Below are 22,349 nucleotides of genomic sequence, written 5' to 3' on the forward strand. Positions count from 1 at the left end.
GTTTACTCATGAGAGTTTAAACTACTTTCATAACTTCAAATAAAATCTTTTAAGTGTCTCACTAGTGTTTACTAACTTTCGAAGATTGTAGACTTCTGGCTATTAGTACTTCAAGTGAAACATGATTTGAGACTATAAGAGTATCTCTAGTGGAAGTTGCTTATGGGATTCTTAAACTCAAGAGCTAGTTCTTATGCAGTTTTGTGAGACAATTGGTTATTAACCGTTCTTAATTGTGAGACAATTATGGGATTCAGTTTTAGTTCTTAAGGATTGCACCATTTGAGAGAAAATTCGTTAAAATTCTTAAATCCTATGTGGCATTTTTAGGCTTACAAAAAGTGAGTTAAGTCATTCTACATTTCTACCTTGTACCATTGGTGATGCTCTAACTGCAATGTTTCTTTAGTGTGTTTGGAAGAAGCAACTATCTGTTGCTTTATCTTCACTACGAAAAATTAATTGTTTTTTTCTCCACCACGTGAAGTTATTCCAAACACACTAATTGTTTGAATAGTGTTAGGGCTGTGGGAAACAATAGTGATTCCTTTTTCTATACTTTTGCAGACCATAAAATACCTACTCATGCTACCTGAAATGAGAACAGCAGTTAGTGCTTTAAACAAGGCAGGTTTAACAGCTTTGGAGGCGTTGGAGCGCTGTCCAAGAGATTTCATAAGCCTAAAAATTGAACACATGTTAACTGAAGCTGGAATTCAAACTGGCACTTCACAACAAGGGTCATCATCACCACCAAGCATAGCTACTCAACCATCACAATCCAAGAGAAGCAAAATATGGGAAACATTATGGTTAAAGTACTTACAATACCAAAGTAATTGGATAGAAGAGAAAAGAGGAACATTGATGGTGGTAGCCACTGTAATTGCCACCATGACTTTTCTGTCAGCAATAAGTTCACCAGGTGGGGTTTGGCAAGAAGACACAATAACTGGTGGGTTCAACTGCACTACTTATGGCAATATTTGTAAAGCAGGCACTGCAGTTTTAGCATATGATTGGCCACATGGGTTTCTGAAGTTCATGACCTTCAACACCACTTCTTTCTTCTCCTCTCTCAGTGTGGTGCTGCTTCTCATAAGCGGGTTTCGCCTCGAGAACAAGCTCATGATGTGGATCTTGATCATGGCTATGACCTCAGCACTCACATTCATGGGACTCACATACTTTTGGGCACAGAGCTTGGTCACCCCTGATCACATTGTTGATAAAGTTAATAGGATGGGAATTCCTTTGTCTATAGTTTGGGTGATCTTGCTTCTAGTGACTGTTTTGGTTCATGTGGTTAACTTGTTCTTGTGCGTAAAGAAGTTGGTCAAGAAGTGGAAGAAGCAGAAGCTGCTGCTAGCTCAAAGTCATTCCTCCGAGAGTTGGTCCAGTGAATGAGAATTACAATTAGAGAAATAGGATTGTTACAACAACTAATAGATAGAATAATTGTGATTGGATATAATTATAACATTGAAGCTAAAAAACACTAAACTAGCTATGTTGTATATCATGGATTTAAATAAGTCCGTATCTTTTGATCCACTATTTGTGTTAAAATAATTCAACTGTAGTGAGCAGTTTGTATGTAATTAAGCATGTTTATTGTTCAACCACTATGATCGACGGAAAAGTCACGCTTAACTCAACCGAAAAAATGATTTGTCAAAGAACCATGCTTAATTTTTCACGAGGGGTGAACCTTAGTTTAGGTGTCCAAACCAAAAACACCCTATCAAATTTGAAAAAGACGAGTCTAACTCACAAGCACACCATCATCACAGTGAAGCAGGAGCTTATTCAACGAGAAACAACTAGCAATGCCACGTGAATATTGAGTAGACGTTAATGGTGGTAGCTATTATGATGGAGTTTAATTTGCTGCCGTGACTATCATATAATCATCAATAAGCCGCTGGTGGAGTTAGGTAAAAGAATATAGGAATTATCTAAATTGCAATACTATTAACATGCCCTGCAGTTTTTCTTAAGCAGCCCCCAAGGTCGTACCCTATACACTAAAGTCAAGAATAATCCATCTCGACTCTGTTGTATAACTAAAATGCAAATCAAACTGAACTCTCAAAAGCTACAAGTTTCTGAAAATTATGTTCAGATTGTCCCTCCAAGAGTTTAAACACCCTGTTCTCATCATCAATTGTGCTACAAATTCGACTGCAGTAAGTAGTTTCTCTAAAGCAATAAGCATGCATATCTTTTTACACGAATAAAGGCCAAGGGTAATGAGCTGCTTTATAATAGAATATGGAACAATTTCCAAAATCAATGGAATTGAAAGAAAACTATATTGAATTAAAATCGTTGTTGAGATTCAAAGCCTCCAAAATAAAACTGACATTTGTTCGCATAATACAAATGAATTATCATTTGTTCGCATAACTAGAACATTGAAAAAAAGACAGGAGGAGCGAGGATGATAGAGGATAGTATTTCACATATACAGCCCTTCAGGCACCCCTTCTTTCTTCTTAAACATCACTTTATCCTTGGCCTTCTTAAAGTCGGCATGAGTCACCTGAACAAAAAAGTAATAGTAAGAAGATATCATAAATTGGGGAGAAAAAAAACTTCAAATTATATTATATACAATACAAACCAAAGATACACATTAAACAAATGTAGACAAACAATAGATAACTTTGATAGGTAAAGATAGGATTTACTTCAAAGTACAAATTTGACCCCAGTCCAAGTGTATGCTCATGCCCTAACAATAATACTTATGACTTAACAATGAATGACCACCCACTGGAATCAAACCCAGCATCTTTTCGTTGACACTGATTAATCTACCAGTTGGGAAAATCTTCAGTGACAAAGTATGATATTTCATATAGAAAAGCAGGTTCCATGCTTTGAAGAGGCAACAAGGAATACTTCCACAATATAATTCCTTGTTGAAAAGTATGCAAGGAACTCCAATAATTCTTAGCTATTTTTTAGTTCCTTGTTTAATTTATAATAGACCCTTCCATTCACCATTAGCAGGAGTTTAAGAACTAATTGAGGGATGAACTGCAAAAGCTCAAGATGTCTATTTGCGCAGCATAAATTTTAGGGTGAATGTATATTCTTTTCCCTGATAAATAAAACTAAAAAGGTTTAATTTTGTTTATCGTTAGTAACTTAACCCCAAGTTAAAAGAAGGGTCTACTATAACAATAGTAAAAGTTTGAGGACAAATTAGAACAAAAAGAAAGTTCAAGGAGTCTATATTTGCAAAAAATACAAAGTTGGGATGGTTACATGTTCTCTTCTCTCTTTTTTGCTTTCTTACTTCTAGTTTTGCTTTCTTTTCATACCATGGCATCTAGGATGTCATGCACATTTCATACATTTGTTAATATAACAAATTATTGTTTAAAACACTTGCAAACATTTCCTTCAAAAGATTTATAGCATTGCAACCCCCCTCCACTTTTTCTCTGCCACTCATCCTTCAATGGTGTGTGTTTCAAACTTTAGAACGTTTAACCTTTGGAGAAATCCACCTATGCTATAGTTTTACTTGGCTTAATATATTTTGGCTTTATCAATATGAGTTGTAAAAAACTAGCAACTTCCGTACAACAATGGAGTACTATTATTATATCATATAAACAAGAGAGATTTCTTACCTTCATTCGGCGTTCTCGTAGAGCAAGTAAACCGGCTTCAGTACATATTGCCTTTATATCAGCTCCAGAGAATTCATCTTTAGTCATAACAAATTCTTCCAAGTTGACATCATCAGCTAATGTCATCCTCGATGTGTGTATCTTAATTCCAAAGTATGAGAATGTATAAGCATATGATTGAACAAAGTATGCATGTTAAGATATCACATAGAATCAGCAGAAACAACATCTTATGTTGGGTTCGTTTATTTTGGGAAAATAATTGTTTTTTAAGCAGCTTCCCAAGAGCACATCTTAGAAAAAGAGACTATTTCCCATAATTGGCCATTTGTTTAAGCTTAAAAAAAGTAATTCAGCAATATAGCTTTTTTTTCTATCATATTTTCAGAATGTGTTTGGATTAGCTTATTTTGAAGAAATGATAACTTTTTTTGCAACTACTGAGTTTTTTGTTTAAAAAAGAAAAGTGATTGTTTCTCATAATATAATATAAGCTCATGAAGAAAGGAAAAGAACAGCATTTCTTTAAATTCTTTTCCTTTTCAAAAAATTGCACAGTTATTATAAATTTTTAAGCATGTTAAAAAAACTTTAAAAAAACAAAAATAAAGAAAGAACACAAATGGACCAGGCCATCAAGATTTCCCAAACACATGGTAGGTGTATTGCTTTCACAAAATTAGTCATGCCTACCTGAAAGATGCGTCTCCTTGTTTTGATATCAGGAAGAGGAAATTCTATCTTCCTGTCAATTCGACCAGGCCGTAGCAAAGCTGGATCAAGACTTTCAATTCTGTTGGTTGCCAGAATCACTTTTACATCTCCTCTAGAATCAAAACCATCTAACTGGTTCAGCAACTCTAACATGGTCCTTTGAATCTCACGTTCTCCACCTGAGTGAGCATCATACCTGTAAATACATATTTACTGGTAAGCTCATGAATGTAGGAAAAGAATCCCAAGAGCTCATAGAGTGATACAAGGCATCACTCTTCCATCCCCGGTACCTTCATGACAGCTAAAGTTGGGGGTTAAAATTACCTTTTTGTACCAACTGCATCGATTTCATCAATGAATACAATAGAAGGAGAAAGATCATCGGCAACTCTGAAAAGTTCTCTCACAAGTTTTGGGCCATCTCCCAAGTACTTTTGTATCAATTCACTACCAACAACGCGCAAGAATGTTGCTGATGTTGAGTTTGCCACGGCCTGAATACACAAAAGGCATTGTCTTAAGATGCTGGAACACTCCTTAAATCAAAACACTGCCTAAAGATAAAGGTAGTAAAAAGGAGATGCTGAAACTCTATTAAAACAGCTCTAGAAGAAGCAAAGATAAATGCAAACCTTCGCAAGCAAGGTCTTCCCAGTACCAGGTTCTCCATATAAAATGACCCCCTTAGGAGGCTTGATACCAATGTCTTCATATAGTTCAGGATGTGTCAGGGGTAGCTCAACTGCTTCTTTAATTTCCTGTATTTGGGCATCTAAACCACCAATGTCAGCATAAGATTCCAGAGGAGCTTTCTCGACCTTCATAACAGAGACCATTGGATCAACTTCATCTTGAAGAAGCCCAACAACAGAAAGAACCTGATAAAAAAAAACCATACATAAACATTATATGGCCAGCATCTAACCACGTGAACCACACCAATATATGACCAATTCAATTAAGAAAACAACAATTATGTCAACTTCGATGTCACGTTACGGTTCTAAAGAACATTTCAACCACAACTTTTCCCACTCTCTTCTCAGGTTCAGATGGTCCCAAATCACACATTAAGTTCCTTCCTTCTTCAAGAAGGATTATAATGCTTCTTCGCTTATGCATTGTGTAGATTATTAGACAATTTATCATGACTCCATTCCCAAACTACAATAAACAACAAGAACATATAATATCTACTCTAACACGCTGTCAGCAGCCGCAATCACCAACACGCACAAAAACTTCAAACAACCTAAAGATACATATTCTATGACCCCCTTCAATAGGTTTACAATCCATTAATTTTGGCCACAACGTCAAAGTTGCGGGGATCTCCACAACCACAATTGTGACCGCAATTTCCCACAATACCAATAAACGCAACAAAACCTAGCCTACATATAAAACTTCATACTATAAATCATTTTATATCAGAAGATTATGTAAGCTTCACGCACACTGTCGAACTAGTAATTATTATTATCGATCTCTAAGTCAAACCCTAGGCAATGAGGTATTTCCAATAATTTCATAATTTGACGTATTTCATTTCAATAACCACCACCAATAAAAGCGTAAAGCGAGTGAGCAAAACCTTATTATGCATCAAAATAGCACAACCAGGCTCCAACTGATCCTTATCGACGAAAGACAAGATTCCGACGTAATACTCAGGCCCGACGGAGGAGGAAACAATAGCGTGATTTTCGTCGATGAGCTCTTCGAGATTTCCGACGCTCATGGGAGAGCCTCGGAGATCGTCGACCTTGGATCTGTCTTCCTCGGCCTTCTCCTCCTGCGGCTTGAGTCGCTCCTGATTCGCCACGAACTCTTCCTCCATCAGTAGGTAGTCCTTGATCCGCTCCAGCTTCAGCAGCCGCAGCTTGCACTTCGTCACCGGAGTCACCGTCGGCAGCCGCGCCGCCGCCTCCGGGCCCTTCTGCTTCCGCTGTTTCCGCCCCACGCGTGCTGGCGGCGCCGCCGGCTCGAACTTCTTCTCCTTCTTGTCGCCGCCGTCCGGCTTCCGGTCGCCCTGCCGGTTCATGCCGCCCGGAGTTCCCTGACCCATGAATTCCCAAATTCGAAATGTGAAGACCTAACCACAACAAGGGTTCGAAACCAGTGTTCCGTGTTAGGAAGAAAGAGGGATGGTATTTTTATGATGTAACTAAAAGACTTCTACTACTCACTTCCGGTATATAAGAAACAAATTAGAACTTTTTTTTCTCTTAAATATAAAAATTATATGATAATTTTTAAACGTATTAATTGTTAATTTTTTATATTCTTATTTATTGGAAATATTACTAGATAAGTCATATTTATTAGTAAAAAAATATTTTTTAAAAAATAAGTAATGTCATTAAATATAACCACTACTTAAATCATTTGATTCAATGGATATTTTTAGAATAAAATTTAAATGTATGATATTATTAATTAAAATTAATCAAACTAGTTATTTTTATTGGTTTTAACGAGATTGGTATTTATTTCTTATTAATAAGAATGGAGGTAGTAGGGTTTAATAGTCTTCAACAATCAAATTGTTGCTCCTTTGAAATTCTTTTAATTAATTTACATCCTTATAAAAATAGTTAATTTAATTAATCAATATGTCAATTATTTATATAATTTTTAAAAATTTCTTTATTCTTTTCTTTATATATTTAATTATTTTTTATTAATATTTGAAGAGAGAATAATTAAGAGTATATAGAAAAAAAAATAATTAATGTATCTAAAATTAAAAAAATATCTTATAAAAGAAGACAAACAAATTTCTAGAAAAAAATCTTATAATTAAAAACGGAGAAAGTAATTCACACAATTAAGATTATCCTTATTAATATTTAATATTCTGTTTCTTTGTGATTTATAATCATCAATTTCATTTCAGTGGATCTCATATTTAAATTAGGAGATAAACTCATTAAAGCTTAATTATTATTTTAGTCCCTGAATTTAGGAGTTGTTTTTTTTTAGTTCCTGGAATTTAAAAATATTATTTTAATTCCTGAAATTTAAAAATATTTTTTTTAATTCCTAAATTTTGACAAATTGTTTTTTTTAGTCTTTAACATGATAAATTAACACTTTATATTAATTTTTAACACTTTGTGGTAATTTTTAAATACTTTGTGACAGATTTAAAATACAAATTCAAGCAGCTAACAAAAAAATAATTTATATCAGCTAAAAACTAGCACAAAGTATCAATTTTTGAAATCAAGGAAAAAAAACAGTTTTAAATTTTAAGAACTAAAAGAATACACAACAAATTAAAAAAAAAAAACTAAAACGGTAACTAAGTGATTTTTTTAATTCCGAAATTTATATTTTAATTTCTAAAAGATCTCTGTCGTTAAAATTTTTTAACTCAGTTAAAAATCTTTTTGAGAATTAAAATATAAACTTTAGAAACTAAAAAATTCACTTATTAAACTTTAAGACTAAAAAAATTACTTATTAACTATAGAAAGTAAATGGAATAAATTTGAAAACTATATAAGCTGAAGTAATTAAATCTAAATTTAAGTCAATCAAGAATCTGTGTTGAAAAAAGAGCATCACATTCACTTTCGTTAGTATTTCTACCGTAAACATGTGATTTTAATATTTAAAAGTTAAATATAAGTCATTTAATTTTATTATTATTATTAAGTTCATTGCATTTCACACTTTCGTTAGCATCTCACACTCAACAACATCATTGCATTTCATACACTGGTCATCGATAGTTAAGTTCCTCTAATTAGCAACATTTTGTCAGCCATCACAAATGCCTTTCCACAAATTAGAACCATGACGTTGAACTCAATCACCGGAATTAGAACATTACCACATTTGTATTTAGCTCTCGTAACTGAACTCATAAGCATTTCTTATAGAACATAATGACCACTCCTATCTTCATCATGAAGGCAGTATTGAAATGCCTAGAATTTCTCAACCCCAAACCACCACAAGCTTTAGACTGACAGAGATAAGGGACGTCCCAAGTAAGGAGTGAGAGAAGAAAGAAGAAGTGAATAGGAAAAGAAAGGGACGTGACTCGCGAGGGAAAGAAATAAAATAGAAATTCTAATTAAAAATAAAGGAGTGTGGGAACAGAGAAAAATGGAGGTGAGAATAACATGCCCCATGAGCAAGGGTCCTTACGTATTACGGCCTTATGGGCCTGAATGAACTGTCCGTGTCAAGTGACAAGTTCAAAATCTCAACAAATGACAAAAAGACAAAAGTACTGGTCAAGAACAAAAAAAATGGTGCAGGCCAAGAAAATATATTACTATTTTTACCGGAGAAAATCACGTTTGACATGCGTCAATTGATCTATTTCTGGTTGGTATATTTCTTTAAAGAAGCTAGATAATATTATTATAATTTTACCTAATTTAAAATTTGACATATCAAGTTAAATTAGTGGACCTATGACTAATATTTTTATTCAAAAATTTAGTTTTGCAATCTATTTCTTAATTTTGTATCTAATTAAATAAAACATTCATAATTTATAATAAATATTCTCTCATAATAAATTATTATATTTCTTTTAACATATTATGCACAGAAAACTTACTAATTTAGGAAAATGAATTATGTTGATGAGTCATGTTATATATTTCTTTCTTTCTTTTGAAGAAAAATATATATTTCTTTCTTAAGAAAGATGTTATATATTTCTATATTGACAACATGTTGTGGGGATGTACGTACAAAATAAGGCTGTTGAAGGGTGGTTCAAAAACTACTAGTTAAATGATAAATCAAAACGCTTTGGAGAATGATTGCTTTCTATAATGTGCTAAATGCTTGATTTCTTATTCCACGTTGGACCATGATTTGATTTGGCTTGGGCAATATGTCGTGCTCTTGGGAAAGCATCAGGGTTTGCGCCAACGTTGGTGCCCTTTTTTACACTCAATATTATGATCAATGTATCTTTGGATGAGATATTGTCATCTTAAATAACAATTTGACAAAGTTAGGTCGATTCAATGAGCATTGAAGATACAGAGAAGAAGTGTCATGCGTTAGTAGCATTCATGGGGCCACATAAATGATATAATGAAACAGGTGAGTTTGCTTACCAACTTGAAATACAGAAATGGTAATAATGGTTCTATCATTTAAAACAGTGCTTAACTTTTTTTGTATCTGTTACTTACAGTGGGATAGTTATACAGAAAAAGAAAGAGGAAAGAGAAAACAGAAGTTTTTTTTTTATTTAAATTGTTCATATTGTAATAAGATCAGTGCATAGATACATACATATATACCTTAAAAATAGCAGGGTACGTGCTTGCAGGTTTTGTATGAATAATCTTGAAAAGCTTGAAATAAATTTATTTATTTTCTCACACTCTTGGTTAAGCCATTGTACCAGAAGCCATAAAAAGGCCTTCAATTGTAATAAAACAATCATTTTGAAGTGTATATATACGTATCAACGTATGAACTCTACAGTGTGCTCTATATACATTCCCGAACCCACGTCGTTTCTCATCAAAATTAAAGACAATATTTAGTGTCAATATGTATGCGCATGTAGCTTTTTTTTATGTTAATATCTCCTTTCAATCAGGTGTGCACATGTAGCTAGCTGAACGCTTTAAGCTAACATTTCATAACATATGCATATTTTGCTATTCAGTATATGTATGATCTAGTGTCTTTCTGAAGGTCTTGAGATTCCTTGACTAGGTTCAGAGTAGAATTAGCGAGACAAATTTAACAGTGGCTAAATATGGAACAGAGAGTAAGTAATAGTGGTTAATGGGTTATTTACTATTTAGTTGACCGGTCCCTCTGGTTCCTATTCAATTGTTTCATTCAAATGGAATACCACTGGCATCTTTGCCAGTTACAAGTGGTGATATATTTGGCAAGGGTAACATGTAGCCTATTGCCATCCTCGGATAGGTGACATGGGCCACAAATTCTTCACTCAATCCTTTTACCTAACGTATTAACAGTGACCATACTTATATAGCCTCATATTAACTATTGAGCAGCTGCTAGCTAGGAACATGATAGTTGACTGAAGTTTATGAAATTTTAAGGATCATTGCTAAGGAGGTTACAAAAGAATCAACCATTAAGCGCGTGTAGATCAACTGGTGTGGGGTTATTCTAGCATAATCAAATGATTCGAGTTGAAGTCTTATACATGTAACTGCATCAGGATTGCCTTAGTGAGGTTTTTTATTTGGTAACATAATGAAGTTGCATTTAGAAATTAGGGTGGAAGGAGTTAGTTGGTAATACTTTTCTATAAAAAAGAGTCACTCTATGAATCAGTGTTCTAATAACACTTATTAGTACTATAATTCAAATTTTAACTTGAATATCTGTATTTACTATTTTAACAGCAAAAACTTGATCAAAGGCATTAACAACGGTCATAACTCTCCCTCTACCATGGCTAAACTAGAAACTGCATAGAGAAAGGGAACATATGGTGTCCCTCCTTCGATTTGAAATACTACTGATGTTATAAATCCTTTATTGGTGACAACACACACAGTAAAACAAAGTTACTGCAGCAAAACAATTAAAGCATGACAACGGCCTTGGTAGCGCGACTTTTAGTATCTTTCATTGCTTCTTCCTTTATATATGTTCAATTGGTCTAATGGCAATCCGTTGAAGAAATAGTCGGGGCCATAAATTAACTTCTAACCTGTTAAAGTATATACATAGTAAAATGTGTTTTGTATTCCTCTTTAAATTGATGAAGCACTTGTGGTCCTAGTGGATCATATTAAGCATGCATGATCAAATACCACGCAGTAAACAAAGCAGGAACTGTTACTATTTTGTGCCCTCATGCATGAAATATTGGATAGAATATATATATATATAGCATAAGTACGTAATAGTATAATTATACATAAATAATTAAGATTTAAAGCTATACAATCACTTAAAAATTCAAATTGTTTATGCATTTTAACCTTGGACGGCATTCATAATATAAGATCTAATATAGATCATGTAACCTTTAAAAAAACTCACTTGTTTGGTTTAACTTTGATCTCATTCATAATATAATAGTTAATATTTATTTTTTCCATTTTTACATTAAAAAAATTCTCACAACATGAGAATTACATGAAGTCATAGCAACCAAACAATTCATGTATAATTGAACATCGAAGTCTCCTCCTCGTAAGTCATACCCTCATATTAATTTGTTGGAAATAAAGTTTTGGTAATAAAGAGGCTGGTATGATCATTCAGCAAAATAATAAGTTGATGATTAGTTTATTTTCTCCTTCTTTTCCTTAAATTTTATAACTGTTACATGAATTTCATTTTAACTATATGCAAAATGATGTCCTAATTAACGATCGATCTTGTTAATTTGGATGTTTCATATTACAGAAATGACGTGTAAATGGCCCTTAAACACACGCAAACACAAAAATTAAAAAGTCTCTCAAAGCGTTTGATCTTTGAAGTATTTTTTAAATTAAAATGCTAGATTTTACAACTTCAACTTAAACTCTACTTCTCTAACATGCACTCTTTTAGACATATACTGTTTTCTTTTGTACATTGCCCTCACTTGACCAAAATTTCACATAGGAAATCGTCTAAAATTGTTATTAGCTAGTGTTGTCTTAGAGTTAGAGAAAACTTGACGTTCGTTATCCAAGCTGCTATTCTTTCGTTATTTCCTTCCTTTTATTTTTTTCGTTGTTAGAACAATATCCGACAACTAAGTTTATACGTTTGACAGATCTAGATAAGGCCTGAATGAGTTTTAGAGAGAAGCAAGCACGTACATATTAGTGATATTACAAAATGCATATGCTCTAATTTCAAGTGAAAATATGCATCCCATAAAACTAACAGAACCATACATGATAACATGTAGGAAATTAAAACACCCACTCGTTACAAACCATGAAATCACACTATTGCTACTTTTTTTATAAAAACAAAAAAAAAATCACAAACTAGTACTACTACGTACTACTATTTTTTCCAGGCGACAAAGCCTAGATTTCTTAGAACATAACACCTCACGCCACAATTATTTTCTTAACGAAACACTAAAAGAAAGACTATATAGGCTATAATAGCAAAGTAGCGACCGAAAGAAACACGAAGGTGTGTGGTCTCAACTCTCAAGGGAGAGGAAGACTGGGTCCTTCACCGTTACCAGGACCTCCGAGTCCGCCAAGCCCACCAGGCCCACCGAATCCTCCAAGTCCTCCGAGCCCAGAAGGCCCACCCATATTACCATCAAACCCAGAACCCACTCCACCAAAGGGAAGGCCATTGTTGCCAACTCCCGAAAACCCATACCCAAGGAAGTTCTTCTGGTCCTCCAAACCAGCGTCATTGGGCATGTTTCTGGCACTTGCAACCACGGCAAGAGCAAGAACCACCAAGATCATGCACCACCTAGCCATTTTTCTCTCTACACAGCACTTGTTTTTCTCCCTTTCTTACACACTATGCTTAGTTGCTTTTTCACTTGGTAGTAGTGGTGGTAAAACAGTCCTTGGGGTTCTCCTTTTTATAGGTAAAAACTAATAAGAACGATATATGGGGCAGTTGAGCCTGTAGTAAATGAAACTTTAATGCCATTGCAAAGCCTTGCTGTCTGTCACCAAGCACGTTAATTACAACAATTACTATTACGGTATTACCACCAATATTCTTCTTCTTACTATTAGCGGCAAATGTGTGTTTGTATTTCTATTTCATGTTATTATGTATTGATGTGTATATATTAGTTTTAGTTTTTTTTTTCTAAATATATGTATATGTATTTTTTTTTACTTATTTTGTCTCAACTATTTATGCTACTATGTTAATTTAATTTTTGTGCATTATTGAGAGTCTTACTCTAATCATATAAAGATTTTTTTTTAATTCAGCAAATATTTCAAAGATAGTCAGACTTCTCAATTCCCATTACAACAAATGAATAAAGCAGTTTAGGTATGTGTATGTTTATTTGTGTTTAATTTTTTAAATTTTTAATTATGGACTAATTTTGAAACAATAAGAATGAGAAAGAAATGAAATACTTATTTTTTAAAATGATGTTAAAGGAAAGAGGAAAACAAAATAATTTTAAAATATTAATGTAAATAAATTGATATTTTTGTTTTATTCTATGCATTTGCTAAGAAATTAAGGGATCTGAAAATCTATTTTTATTAATATTATTAGTCACAAATATCACCTTAATTTTATTTGGTTTTTAACTTGAAAATGAAAATCATTTTTTATTTTTTATTTCTATTTTTAAGCATTGAAATACAATAAATAAAAATAAAATTAATTAACAGTTTTATAATTAATTTTTTTTGTCCAATAAAATAATTAAACTGAGATAATTTAGTGACACATTCAGTTTATTTTTATATTTTATATTAACGTAACAAATAATTTAATAGATTGGTAATTTGATGTAGACCAATAATTTAACTTTCTAATTTATTTTAAGTACTTATTAAAAAGTTTATTTTTCATATTTTTTTACAAGGAAAATATGCTATGAAGAAAGTGAGGTCAATGTGATAGGTACAACTTTGAATCCTTTTTTCTCTTAAAACAAATCCCTCACTCATTTTTTTAAGTTAAAATCCCTCATTCATTAAGAAATTAGTTATATTATTTAAATCTATCAGAACTTTTAACGTAAACTGAAAATAATAAATTTTAAGTTTTACATGAACTAAAATCAAAAGATCTTACCAAAAACTAGAAGCAAAACATAGTACAAATATATAATTGAAAGTGATAGATAACATAACAATCTAAAGTTAATTAACAAAACATCAGTTGCAATGATCATATTAAACAACTTCACATGTTGTTCGCTCGTTGGCAACTTCTATCCCGATTGGAACCTACGTAGTCATAAGAATTAATCAGCAAATGAACATCATCAAATATTTTAAAATACTCAACCAGAAAAATTCAGAACATAGTCAACTACACATTTTAAAGATGAAAGATAATAAATATGTTTTACAAAAGAAAAATTAGAATATCTTCCTAACAAACACTTGTTGTCTTTTTTAGAAGTCAACATCAGGTTTAACACATTTTTTTTACATGAAGTTTTAACGCTCAATTATATTTAGCACACCTATAAGGCTATAAGCCAAAAATATTTGAAGCTGAATACAACATTAATTCGACCAAACCCAAATAATTGGATGGATAATAAATGGTTATTAATGTGATTTAAAAACTCATTTGTGTAAAGTTGTTAATTTTAAAATTGAAACTGATTTTAAAACTGTTCATTTTAAATATGTCTTCACCAATTATCATGTTCACGTAATTAGTAACCATTCATTTTTAAGAATTTCCTGAAACAAAAAATAATTTTTAAAATAAGAAATAAATATATCCTTCATTTGATTTTTTTTAAAAAGAGATTCACTAGAATATCACAAATAAAAGAATCAGGAGAAAATATAATTTTAAAAAATTGTAAAAATAAAAGAACAAATATAAACAATCAATAGTAGAAAAGTAAAAGCAGAAAAAAAAATACTCTAAATTTTTAAAAATCATTTTATAAAATGTACGTTTTTAAATTTTAACATTAATTTTTTAAAAAATTAAACTCAAAATATTTTTTAAAAATTCTAAAAAAAATAATTTGAAATCCAGTTTTAAAATTTCCTTTTTTTTCTAAATTTTAAAACTTATTTTGGTTTGTTGATTGTTTAATTTTACAACCGGAGGTGATTTTAAAACTAACCATATTATGATGGTCCCATAATTGTGCAAGTGTGTAGCCGAACTCTTTTTTTTAAAAAAAAAAAACTCGTTTTTGTTTTAGATATTAATATGTTAATGTTAAAACTAAAACTGATGAAGAAAAATAATTTTAAAAAGATTGTAAAAGAAAATAAAAAATATAAATAATAGAAAAATAATACAGAAAAATGATTTTTAAAATATTCTGAATTTTTAAAACACTTTTAGAAATCATTTTATAAATTATTAAGTTTTTAATTTTAAAATGAAAATATTTATACAAAAATGAATCCAAAAATATTTTTTAAAAATTTCTAAAAGAAAAATAAATTTTACGTTCACATACTTATTTTAATTTTAAAAGTGTATGTTCACACATCACAATAATCACGTAATTATTGAATTAAATAACCGATTATTTTCAACTCAAATATCATGTTCACACATCATATACTCACCAAAAGAATAAAGAACGAGAAGAAAGAAAAGGAATAAGAAAATAAAATAAAATTTTGTAGACAGAGAAAATAGGAAAAGAAGGAACGTTTGTTTTAAATTTAAAAAAATTTCACTCCATTATACCCAACATAAGAATGAGGAGAAAGAAAAAATTAGAGTTTCACGCATTCATAAAAATAATATTCTTCCACAGTCTCACCCATACTTCAATAGCTATTTTCTTGATCATTGCTTAATCTCCTATGTAAAACCAAGAAAAAAAAAACAAAGTTAAATGTTTCGGGCACATACACAACAAAAAAAATGATAGATGAAATAATTAGAGTTTATAATCTTAGTTCATTTGTCTCACATCATTTGGTTTATAAAAACTTGTGTCTCAGTGTTATATGTAGAGAAAACTTGTAAGCTTTTATGTGTAAATAATAAAAAATTCTTTTAATATAACTGTGGACGTAATCACGTTAAACTTTGTATTTTTTTCTTTCTTTCTTTCCTTTATTTATTTCTCTTTTATTGTTCTATACTAACAGAAATACCTTTACTCCTCAATGTCAGTCTCCGATCTCATCCCATGAAATAATATATGAATGTTTGCATGACATGCCTGCAAAGTAAGCAAAATATATGAATGTCGAGAGAGTGATGTTGATATGAATGGGAGGTGCGATGGTAGACAAAGGTGAGGAAGAAAGTTTGAGAAAGGAAATCAGTTTTAAGAATAATTAATGTTGTGTATGTGATAGGATATGACAATTGTAGAATGTGTGAGACTTGGAATTGGAACAAAAATAAATAAAAATGCCTATTTTTAAATAATAATGAGTTACATGGGCAGTTGTAAGGATAATAGGTGGTAGTTTTTTTTATTAATTTAAGGAGTAAAGATGTCTATATATAAAAGTGGAGATAAAAACAATTTTCAAATGAAATATCCTTTTTATCTACGGTATAGATTACTAGTATTGTATTGCTTAAAAAACAACTATTATTATATTAGATTTTAATTTCCATGCATTACTTATCATTTATACTATTAATTAATAAATAAATCATTCTAATTATAATTTTTAAAAAGAGATATTACAATATATAATTAATAAATTTACAATGCTATATTAACCTAAATTTTGATTGAACGAAAGTATAAAAATGTACTTCAATTAAATTCTTCCTCTCTCTTTTTTTATAAATTAAAATCTTTCTCATATTATGGAGTAATGGAGATAAGTAAGTCCTTATATTCCGAGTCTTATTACACACAAGAAGATAAAAATTTGGGTGATTTCATATTTTATATAATTCGTTGAACTTAGATTCATACAAACCAAATCATGAGTTGAAATATATTTGTTGATTTTTTTATCAGTATTTTTTCTATTTTCTAAATTTAATTTTATGCATATTTTATATTTTCTTTTATTAATTGTAACATATATTAATAGTAATATTTGGATGCATAAATATTAAATAATAACATTAGAATTAATTTACCACTCATTGTCTATAAGTACATGATACTACCACATTTGTCACTAGTATTACTCCTATTATTACTGCCACTTTATTCCCGTCACTACCTCCTTATCAATCCTGGCCATTACCTGAAGGGTTTTCCCCCCTCAAATTTGACGTATTATTTATTATGACCATCTCTAAAAGATATATGTTTTTTTAAAAGTAAACTTAGAATTTATTTTAGATCTATAATTTTATTCTTTATTCTTTTACACAACTTAAATATCAAAAGTATACATTTTAATTTTAACAAGTTAAAAATTCTAAACTATAATTTTAATTTCATACGCAATTGGACCTTTAAATGGGTATCATAGCGTGATAGCACCGAAACAAATGGAAGTATTTATTTTAAGGCTTGGTCCTCATCGATATTTGGGCCCAAACAAAGTAGCTGACTTTTTTTTCATGACAATTGACTCTGGACGCATTAACCTTATATATCAAACATTCAGACATCCATATTTGAGAGGAAAAAAAACAAACAAACATCCCATTTAAGCACATAAATCGGTAGGGCTGAGAATAAAGACACAAATTAGTGTTCTGGAGACTGTTTTAATAAATAAATGCAATTGCCTACTTTTTTTATAATTCAATTGCATACTATGAATGAACTTATGCGGCAACAAAAAGACAGGAGAACTGGAAAATTCCAGTAACTGAAAAGGATACTTTTTAGGCAAATCCTGTTTATCAAGCGCATTTTTAAAAGTAAATTTGTCATTCTAATATTTTGTATTATTGATGTCTTGATGCCTCATATGATATTTTACACATAAAATTTATTTAATGTTTTTGTTAGTCAAGAATATTTTTAGGTAGTTTTAGAATAAACTATTATGTCTTATAAATTAATACAAAATTTTTCAATGTGTTTTATTCTTACTCACACACTTTTTTGAGAGAAACATTTCGGTAGGTCATCTATGACCAATTTCATAACTACTTCAAGATAAATATACTTAATTTTGAAGTTTTTAAGTAATGAGTTATCAAAAATTATATGAATCTTATTGGTATATGTAATATTAAATATTTTCTTTCAATCATCCCCTCAACTATACAGTTTCATACATACACAACCTCTAGATCTCTCTAATTCTAATATGATCCGAGATGTTACACCTATAATTTGTGTCTGTTATTATGTTCACACACTTTTAATTGAAAAAGAAAATGGTCGGAAAAGAAAATGGTCCTGTTATCGTAATCGATTTGCAAATGACGTACTTTTGCGTCGGCATGTGGCAACACAATCGTGTTGAAATCATAGCCAACAATCAGGGTAACAAAACTACCCAATCCTATGTGCCTTTCCCCGACACAGAACGGTTGATCGGCGTTGTGGCGAAGGACTAAGTCGTTATGAACTTAACCATTCTTATGAAGATGAAGGAGACCGCAGAGGTATATCTAGGATCCACCACAAGGAATGCGGTCTCCCCTATGCCTGCTTATTTCAACGACTCACAACGTCAAGCCACCAAGGACACTAGTGTCATTTCTAGGCTCAACGTGATGCGAATTATCAATGAGCCTACCGCGGCTGCCATTGCTTATGGGCTTGACAAAAAGGCCATTAGCTCGGGTGAGAAGAACGTTCTCATTTTTTATCCCGATGGTGGGACTCATGGTTTGAAGTCCCTTACAACCTTGAGAACAAAGTTATTTTTCCAGCGGAGGGTGACGATAACAACATAGTAGCTCATACCAGTAACACAACTACCTCAGCAACACGCACCAGGCCCAATAGGATATGGAAGAGGCCCAATTATCTCAGCAATTACGCATAACCTAGGAGCAAATGATGACAAAAGTAGTTGCAGATTATTCCATTAAGAATTGGCAATCAGTTATAACCAATTTCCATATCAATTTTGTTATTGATTCTCTTATTCCCTGTTGGCCAATGATTGGCCTTATTCATTCTCTGTAAACACTATATACACATTATAAGAAATGAGAAGAAGACACAGAATTATCACTAAGCAGGAACCTAACATAGTTTAGTACCTAACAATTTGCATGCTCGAGAATCTAGGTGTCCTTAAGAGTTCAGTCATTCGGCTATTCCAATGTCCTAGTCTCCAAGACCTCTCCAATACCCCTGTTTACTCAATATTTCGAATACTCTTGGTATATATAGTATCTAAAATTTTCTGTAGTTTTTATTAAATTAAATTGCATTCAAATAAAATGAATAATAATATATTTATTCTTAAATGAATATAAAAGATAGGTTTAAATAATTTTTTTATTAATGGCTTAAATATTTTTTTTCAATAAAGTAAGTGAATTTTGTTTTTAATTCATATAAATATATTTTTTAGTTATCTTCTTTCAAAAAGTTAGAATCATTATTTTTGGTTCTTATTTTTATATAATACGTGTTAATTATTTATTTTTTTTATAAAAGGTTAAGTGATCATTCCAAATGACACTCAATAGTGTATGTGGTACCATATCAATAGGTAATATTTTTAAAAAAATCTAGATCCTTAAAATAAATATTATTTTTTTACTTTAAAATCAACGCTAATGAAAAAATAGTGGTATTCTAGATTTTAGAAATATGAAAACTAAATGAATAATGTTTTATATGGACTAAAAGCAAAGTTCGCTCATTTTAATGGACAAAGAATAGTGATTTCAAATTTTAGAGAGATGAAAAATCATTTTTTTTTACAAGGAACAAAATCAAAACTCACTTATGGGACTAAAGCCATATTATGCCTAAGATATATCACGTTTTAATCTATTAAAAAATAAATAATATATTCTTATATGTTGATTTTGAAGATAAATTCATATATTTAGAAAAATCTTTTAATGAACCATTATATTACTTAATTATCATTTTTAAATGTGATAACAGTCCTCATTTTATTATTTTTTTGGTAATTTGTGACTTTACTAATCTTTAGTAGAGTTTAGTTTTAATATATTATTAATGCAATTTTTTATTAACTAATTAGAAATAATCTAATATATAATTTTTAAAACCATTATTATAACAATTAACAATCTTACAATATGTATGACAAGTCATTATTAGACAACAATATGAAAATCATTATACTGTCAATGTATTTAATTAAATTTTATTTAGCATTTATTTTCTATTTTATTTTTATTCATTAATTATTTTTAAATTTTATTTTCTATTTAAACTTCTTTTCCCTTCAAATTACAACTTTAATTGCTTTTAATTTTATATTAATTTTTTTTCATCTCAAATCTCATTTTACACGTTAAACCAAGGTTTGCAATTTTTAAGTATTATTTTTTCCCAAATTAAATTTATTTATATTATTTATATTTTTGTTAAAGTTGCAAATGTTTTTACTTCTAATTTGATTTTTTATGTATGTAATTAGAAAAACTACATATTATGTGGAATATTTGTTTGCTGGTTTACACTTTTTTATACAGAGAAATTTATCAACAAGTTTTTGGTAAACGACTTAATTTCTTAAATATGTCAAAAATGCTTGATTTTTTTTATCTTGTATATGGAGAGAAAACTTATTTGAATAATTTTTATATTTTGAGGGTTAGTCTAATAACTTTTAGTGATAAAAGTACATGCGATCCTATAATGTAGTGAGGCAGTGTGCACATGTATCTTCTCATTTTTTAAAAAAATAAAATCATAAGTCAATTATTTTGGCTGAAAATTACAAATAAAATTTTATATTTCTGTATTTTATCTTCTCTTTATGTTTTTGCACATGCTGAATTCAGTTTTTATAATTTGTTACCAGTAGTTTGGGGTCCTAGAAGAAAGAAAAAAATAAAGAAAAATTGACTTTCCTTAAATGAAAAGATATGAAATGAAGGATGGTTATCAAAAAAATTGAGTGAAATATAAGGCCACTAAAAATCCAACTAGTTACAACACCAAACAAGCTGGTCCCTTAACAACCAATCATCTATTCGTCTTCAATTACCAGCAAATTAAGTTGGTCCCTAAGCATCAGCTGCCACACAGTTAATGCATCATATTTGTGCTCAAAGCATCTCTGACATAATTATTAAGCAGTTGACAGATTAAATTATCTTTAAGGATATACTCCTCTCACTCCGTTATAATTTTAGTAGGATTAATTTTGTCATTTATTAATTACTCTTTCTTATTCGATATAGAATGACGTAGGAAGATAATTATTTTGAGACAGAACAAATAATATATTTACATGTAAGTGCTTTTTGTGTTTTAACATTATAATAAAAATAATATTTTCTGATAAAAACATTAATTTTCCCCCTCCGCATCCTAGAAATCATTTAGACACTATTTTTAGTGATGAAACCCCTCTTATGATTTAACAACAAATCAAATATATATTATCATATCCAAAATTAAATATAAAATTATATAAAATAAATTTTTATATATTTGTCGTAATTTTGATTGTTCTAATTCAGATTGCTTTAATTCATGTTTTCACTCTCACTAATTCAAACACATAACTTCATATTAATTTAATTTCAGATTGTAACCAAAATTATTAATTTCAGATTTCTACATGGATACTAGTTAATAATAATTAAAATAATACTAAATTTAGTTTCTTTAAATAAGATTTTGATTTCGAGTGTTGTAAATAAAAAAAATATTGTTAAAAAATTCACAAAAAATAATCAATCAAGTTTTCCAACGAAATAATATAATAACAAAAAATAATAATTTTGATATTTTTTAAACCTAAAAACAATTATTAAGAAATTAATAATAATTTTTATATTGAGACTCACAACGAAATATATTTAAAATATTAACTATTGCACTTTTTAATATTTTTTAATTTACTTTTAAAACTATGACACACTAATATGTAAAAATAAAAATAATATGATGCATCATAATCGATATTAGAAATATCAGAAAGAAAAACTCAAACTTAAATAATCTTTTTCAGATAGAAAGACTCCCAAACCAATTGTGGTGAGTGTGTGACGTAGGCTATTTCTTCAACCTGACCACAGTGATTTTGAATACTACTAATTGCTATTAGATGTACCTATGTATGATAACACCTTCCCTAGTTACATCTCATTTGTTCCACTTATTTATCTTCAGAACTCCATCGATACTACTGACTTCTGAGGTGTTGTGCATGTACGCAGGCTAAACACGTGGTGGGAAGTTATTACTTTAAATTGATAGCCTTATTCAATTATCAGATAGGATCCAAATAATTCACCCAAAAAATATATAGGAGCCAAATAAGAGGCAAATAGGAGCCAAAATATAATAGC

General features: G+C 30.3%; 4 protein-coding genes across 4 annotated transcripts; 2 read left to right on the top strand and 2 right to left on the bottom strand.

Moving 5' to 3' along the window:
- Nucleotides 1–597: 597 nt before the first annotated feature.
- LOC100792656 (uncharacterized) lies at nt 598–1,407 on the top strand. Its single transcript, XM_006589757.2, has one exon. It carries the CDS (start codon nt 598–600, stop codon nt 1,405–1,407), a length of 810 nt encoding a protein of 269 aa, XP_006589820.2.
- Nucleotides 1,408–2,301: 894 nt separating this feature from the next.
- Nucleotides 2,302–6,560, bottom strand: LOC100783293 (26S proteasome regulatory subunit 4 homolog A). The gene is made up of 6 exons (XM_003537112.5): nt 5,959–6,560; nt 4,997–5,242; nt 4,689–4,858; nt 4,341–4,557; nt 3,648–3,788; nt 2,302–2,545 (listed from the first exon to the last, which is right to left on the bottom strand). The coding sequence occupies exons 1-6, from the start codon at nt 6,430–6,432 to the stop codon at nt 2,462–2,464; spliced, it is 1,332 nt and encodes a 443-aa protein (XP_003537160.1). The 5' UTR covers nt 6,433–6,560; the 3' UTR covers nt 2,302–2,461.
- Nucleotides 6,561–12,128: 5,568 nt separating this feature from the next.
- On the bottom strand, nt 12,129–12,872 carry LOC100306696 (uncharacterized). The gene has a single exon (NM_001248145.2). It carries the CDS (start codon nt 12,788–12,790, stop codon nt 12,503–12,505), a length of 288 nt encoding a protein of 95 aa, NP_001235074.1. The 5' UTR covers nt 12,791–12,872; the 3' UTR covers nt 12,129–12,502.
- A 5,604-nt stretch (nt 12,873–18,476) lies between these two features.
- Nucleotides 18,477–18,788, top strand: LOC102669523 (heat shock 70 kDa protein-like). Its single transcript, XM_006589758.1, has one exon. It carries the CDS (start codon nt 18,477–18,479, stop codon nt 18,786–18,788), a length of 312 nt encoding a protein of 103 aa, XP_006589821.1.
- The last annotated feature ends 3,561 nt before the right edge of the window (nt 18,789–22,349 follow it).

Source organism: Glycine max, chromosome 10 (genome assembly GCF_000004515.6).
Source record: "Glycine max cultivar Williams 82 chromosome 10, Glycine_max_v4.0, whole genome shotgun sequence".
Taxonomy (NCBI): domain Eukaryota; kingdom Viridiplantae; phylum Streptophyta; class Magnoliopsida; order Fabales; family Fabaceae; genus Glycine; species Glycine max.

What these genes read in the sequence shown, in the direction of transcription:
- LOC100792656 (XM_006589757.2), top strand. Translation starts at nt 598, where the DNA reads ATGAGAACAGCAGTTAGTGCTTTAAACAAGGCAGGTTTAACAGCTTTG.
- LOC100783293 (XM_003537112.5), bottom strand. Translation starts at nt 6,432, where the DNA reads ATGGGTCAGGGAACTCCGGGCGGCATGAACCGGCAGGGCGACCGGAAG. An exon ending in GGAAGACCTTGCTTGCGAAG is followed by an intron (nt 4,859 to 4,996) that starts GTTTGCATTTAT and finishes TTGTGTATTCAG; the next exon opens with GCCGTGGCAAACTCAACATC. An exon ending in TACGAGAACGCCGAATGAAG is followed by an intron (nt 2,546 to 3,647) that starts GTAAGAAATCTC and finishes TTTTTTGTTCAG; the next exon opens with GTGACTCATGCCGACTTTAA.
- LOC100306696 (NM_001248145.2), bottom strand. Translation starts at nt 12,790, where the DNA reads ATGGCTAGGTGGTGCATGATCTTGGTGGTTCTTGCTCTTGCCGTGGTT.
- LOC102669523 (XM_006589758.1), top strand. Translation starts at nt 18,477, where the DNA reads ATGAAGGAGACCGCAGAGGTATATCTAGGATCCACCACAAGGAATGCG.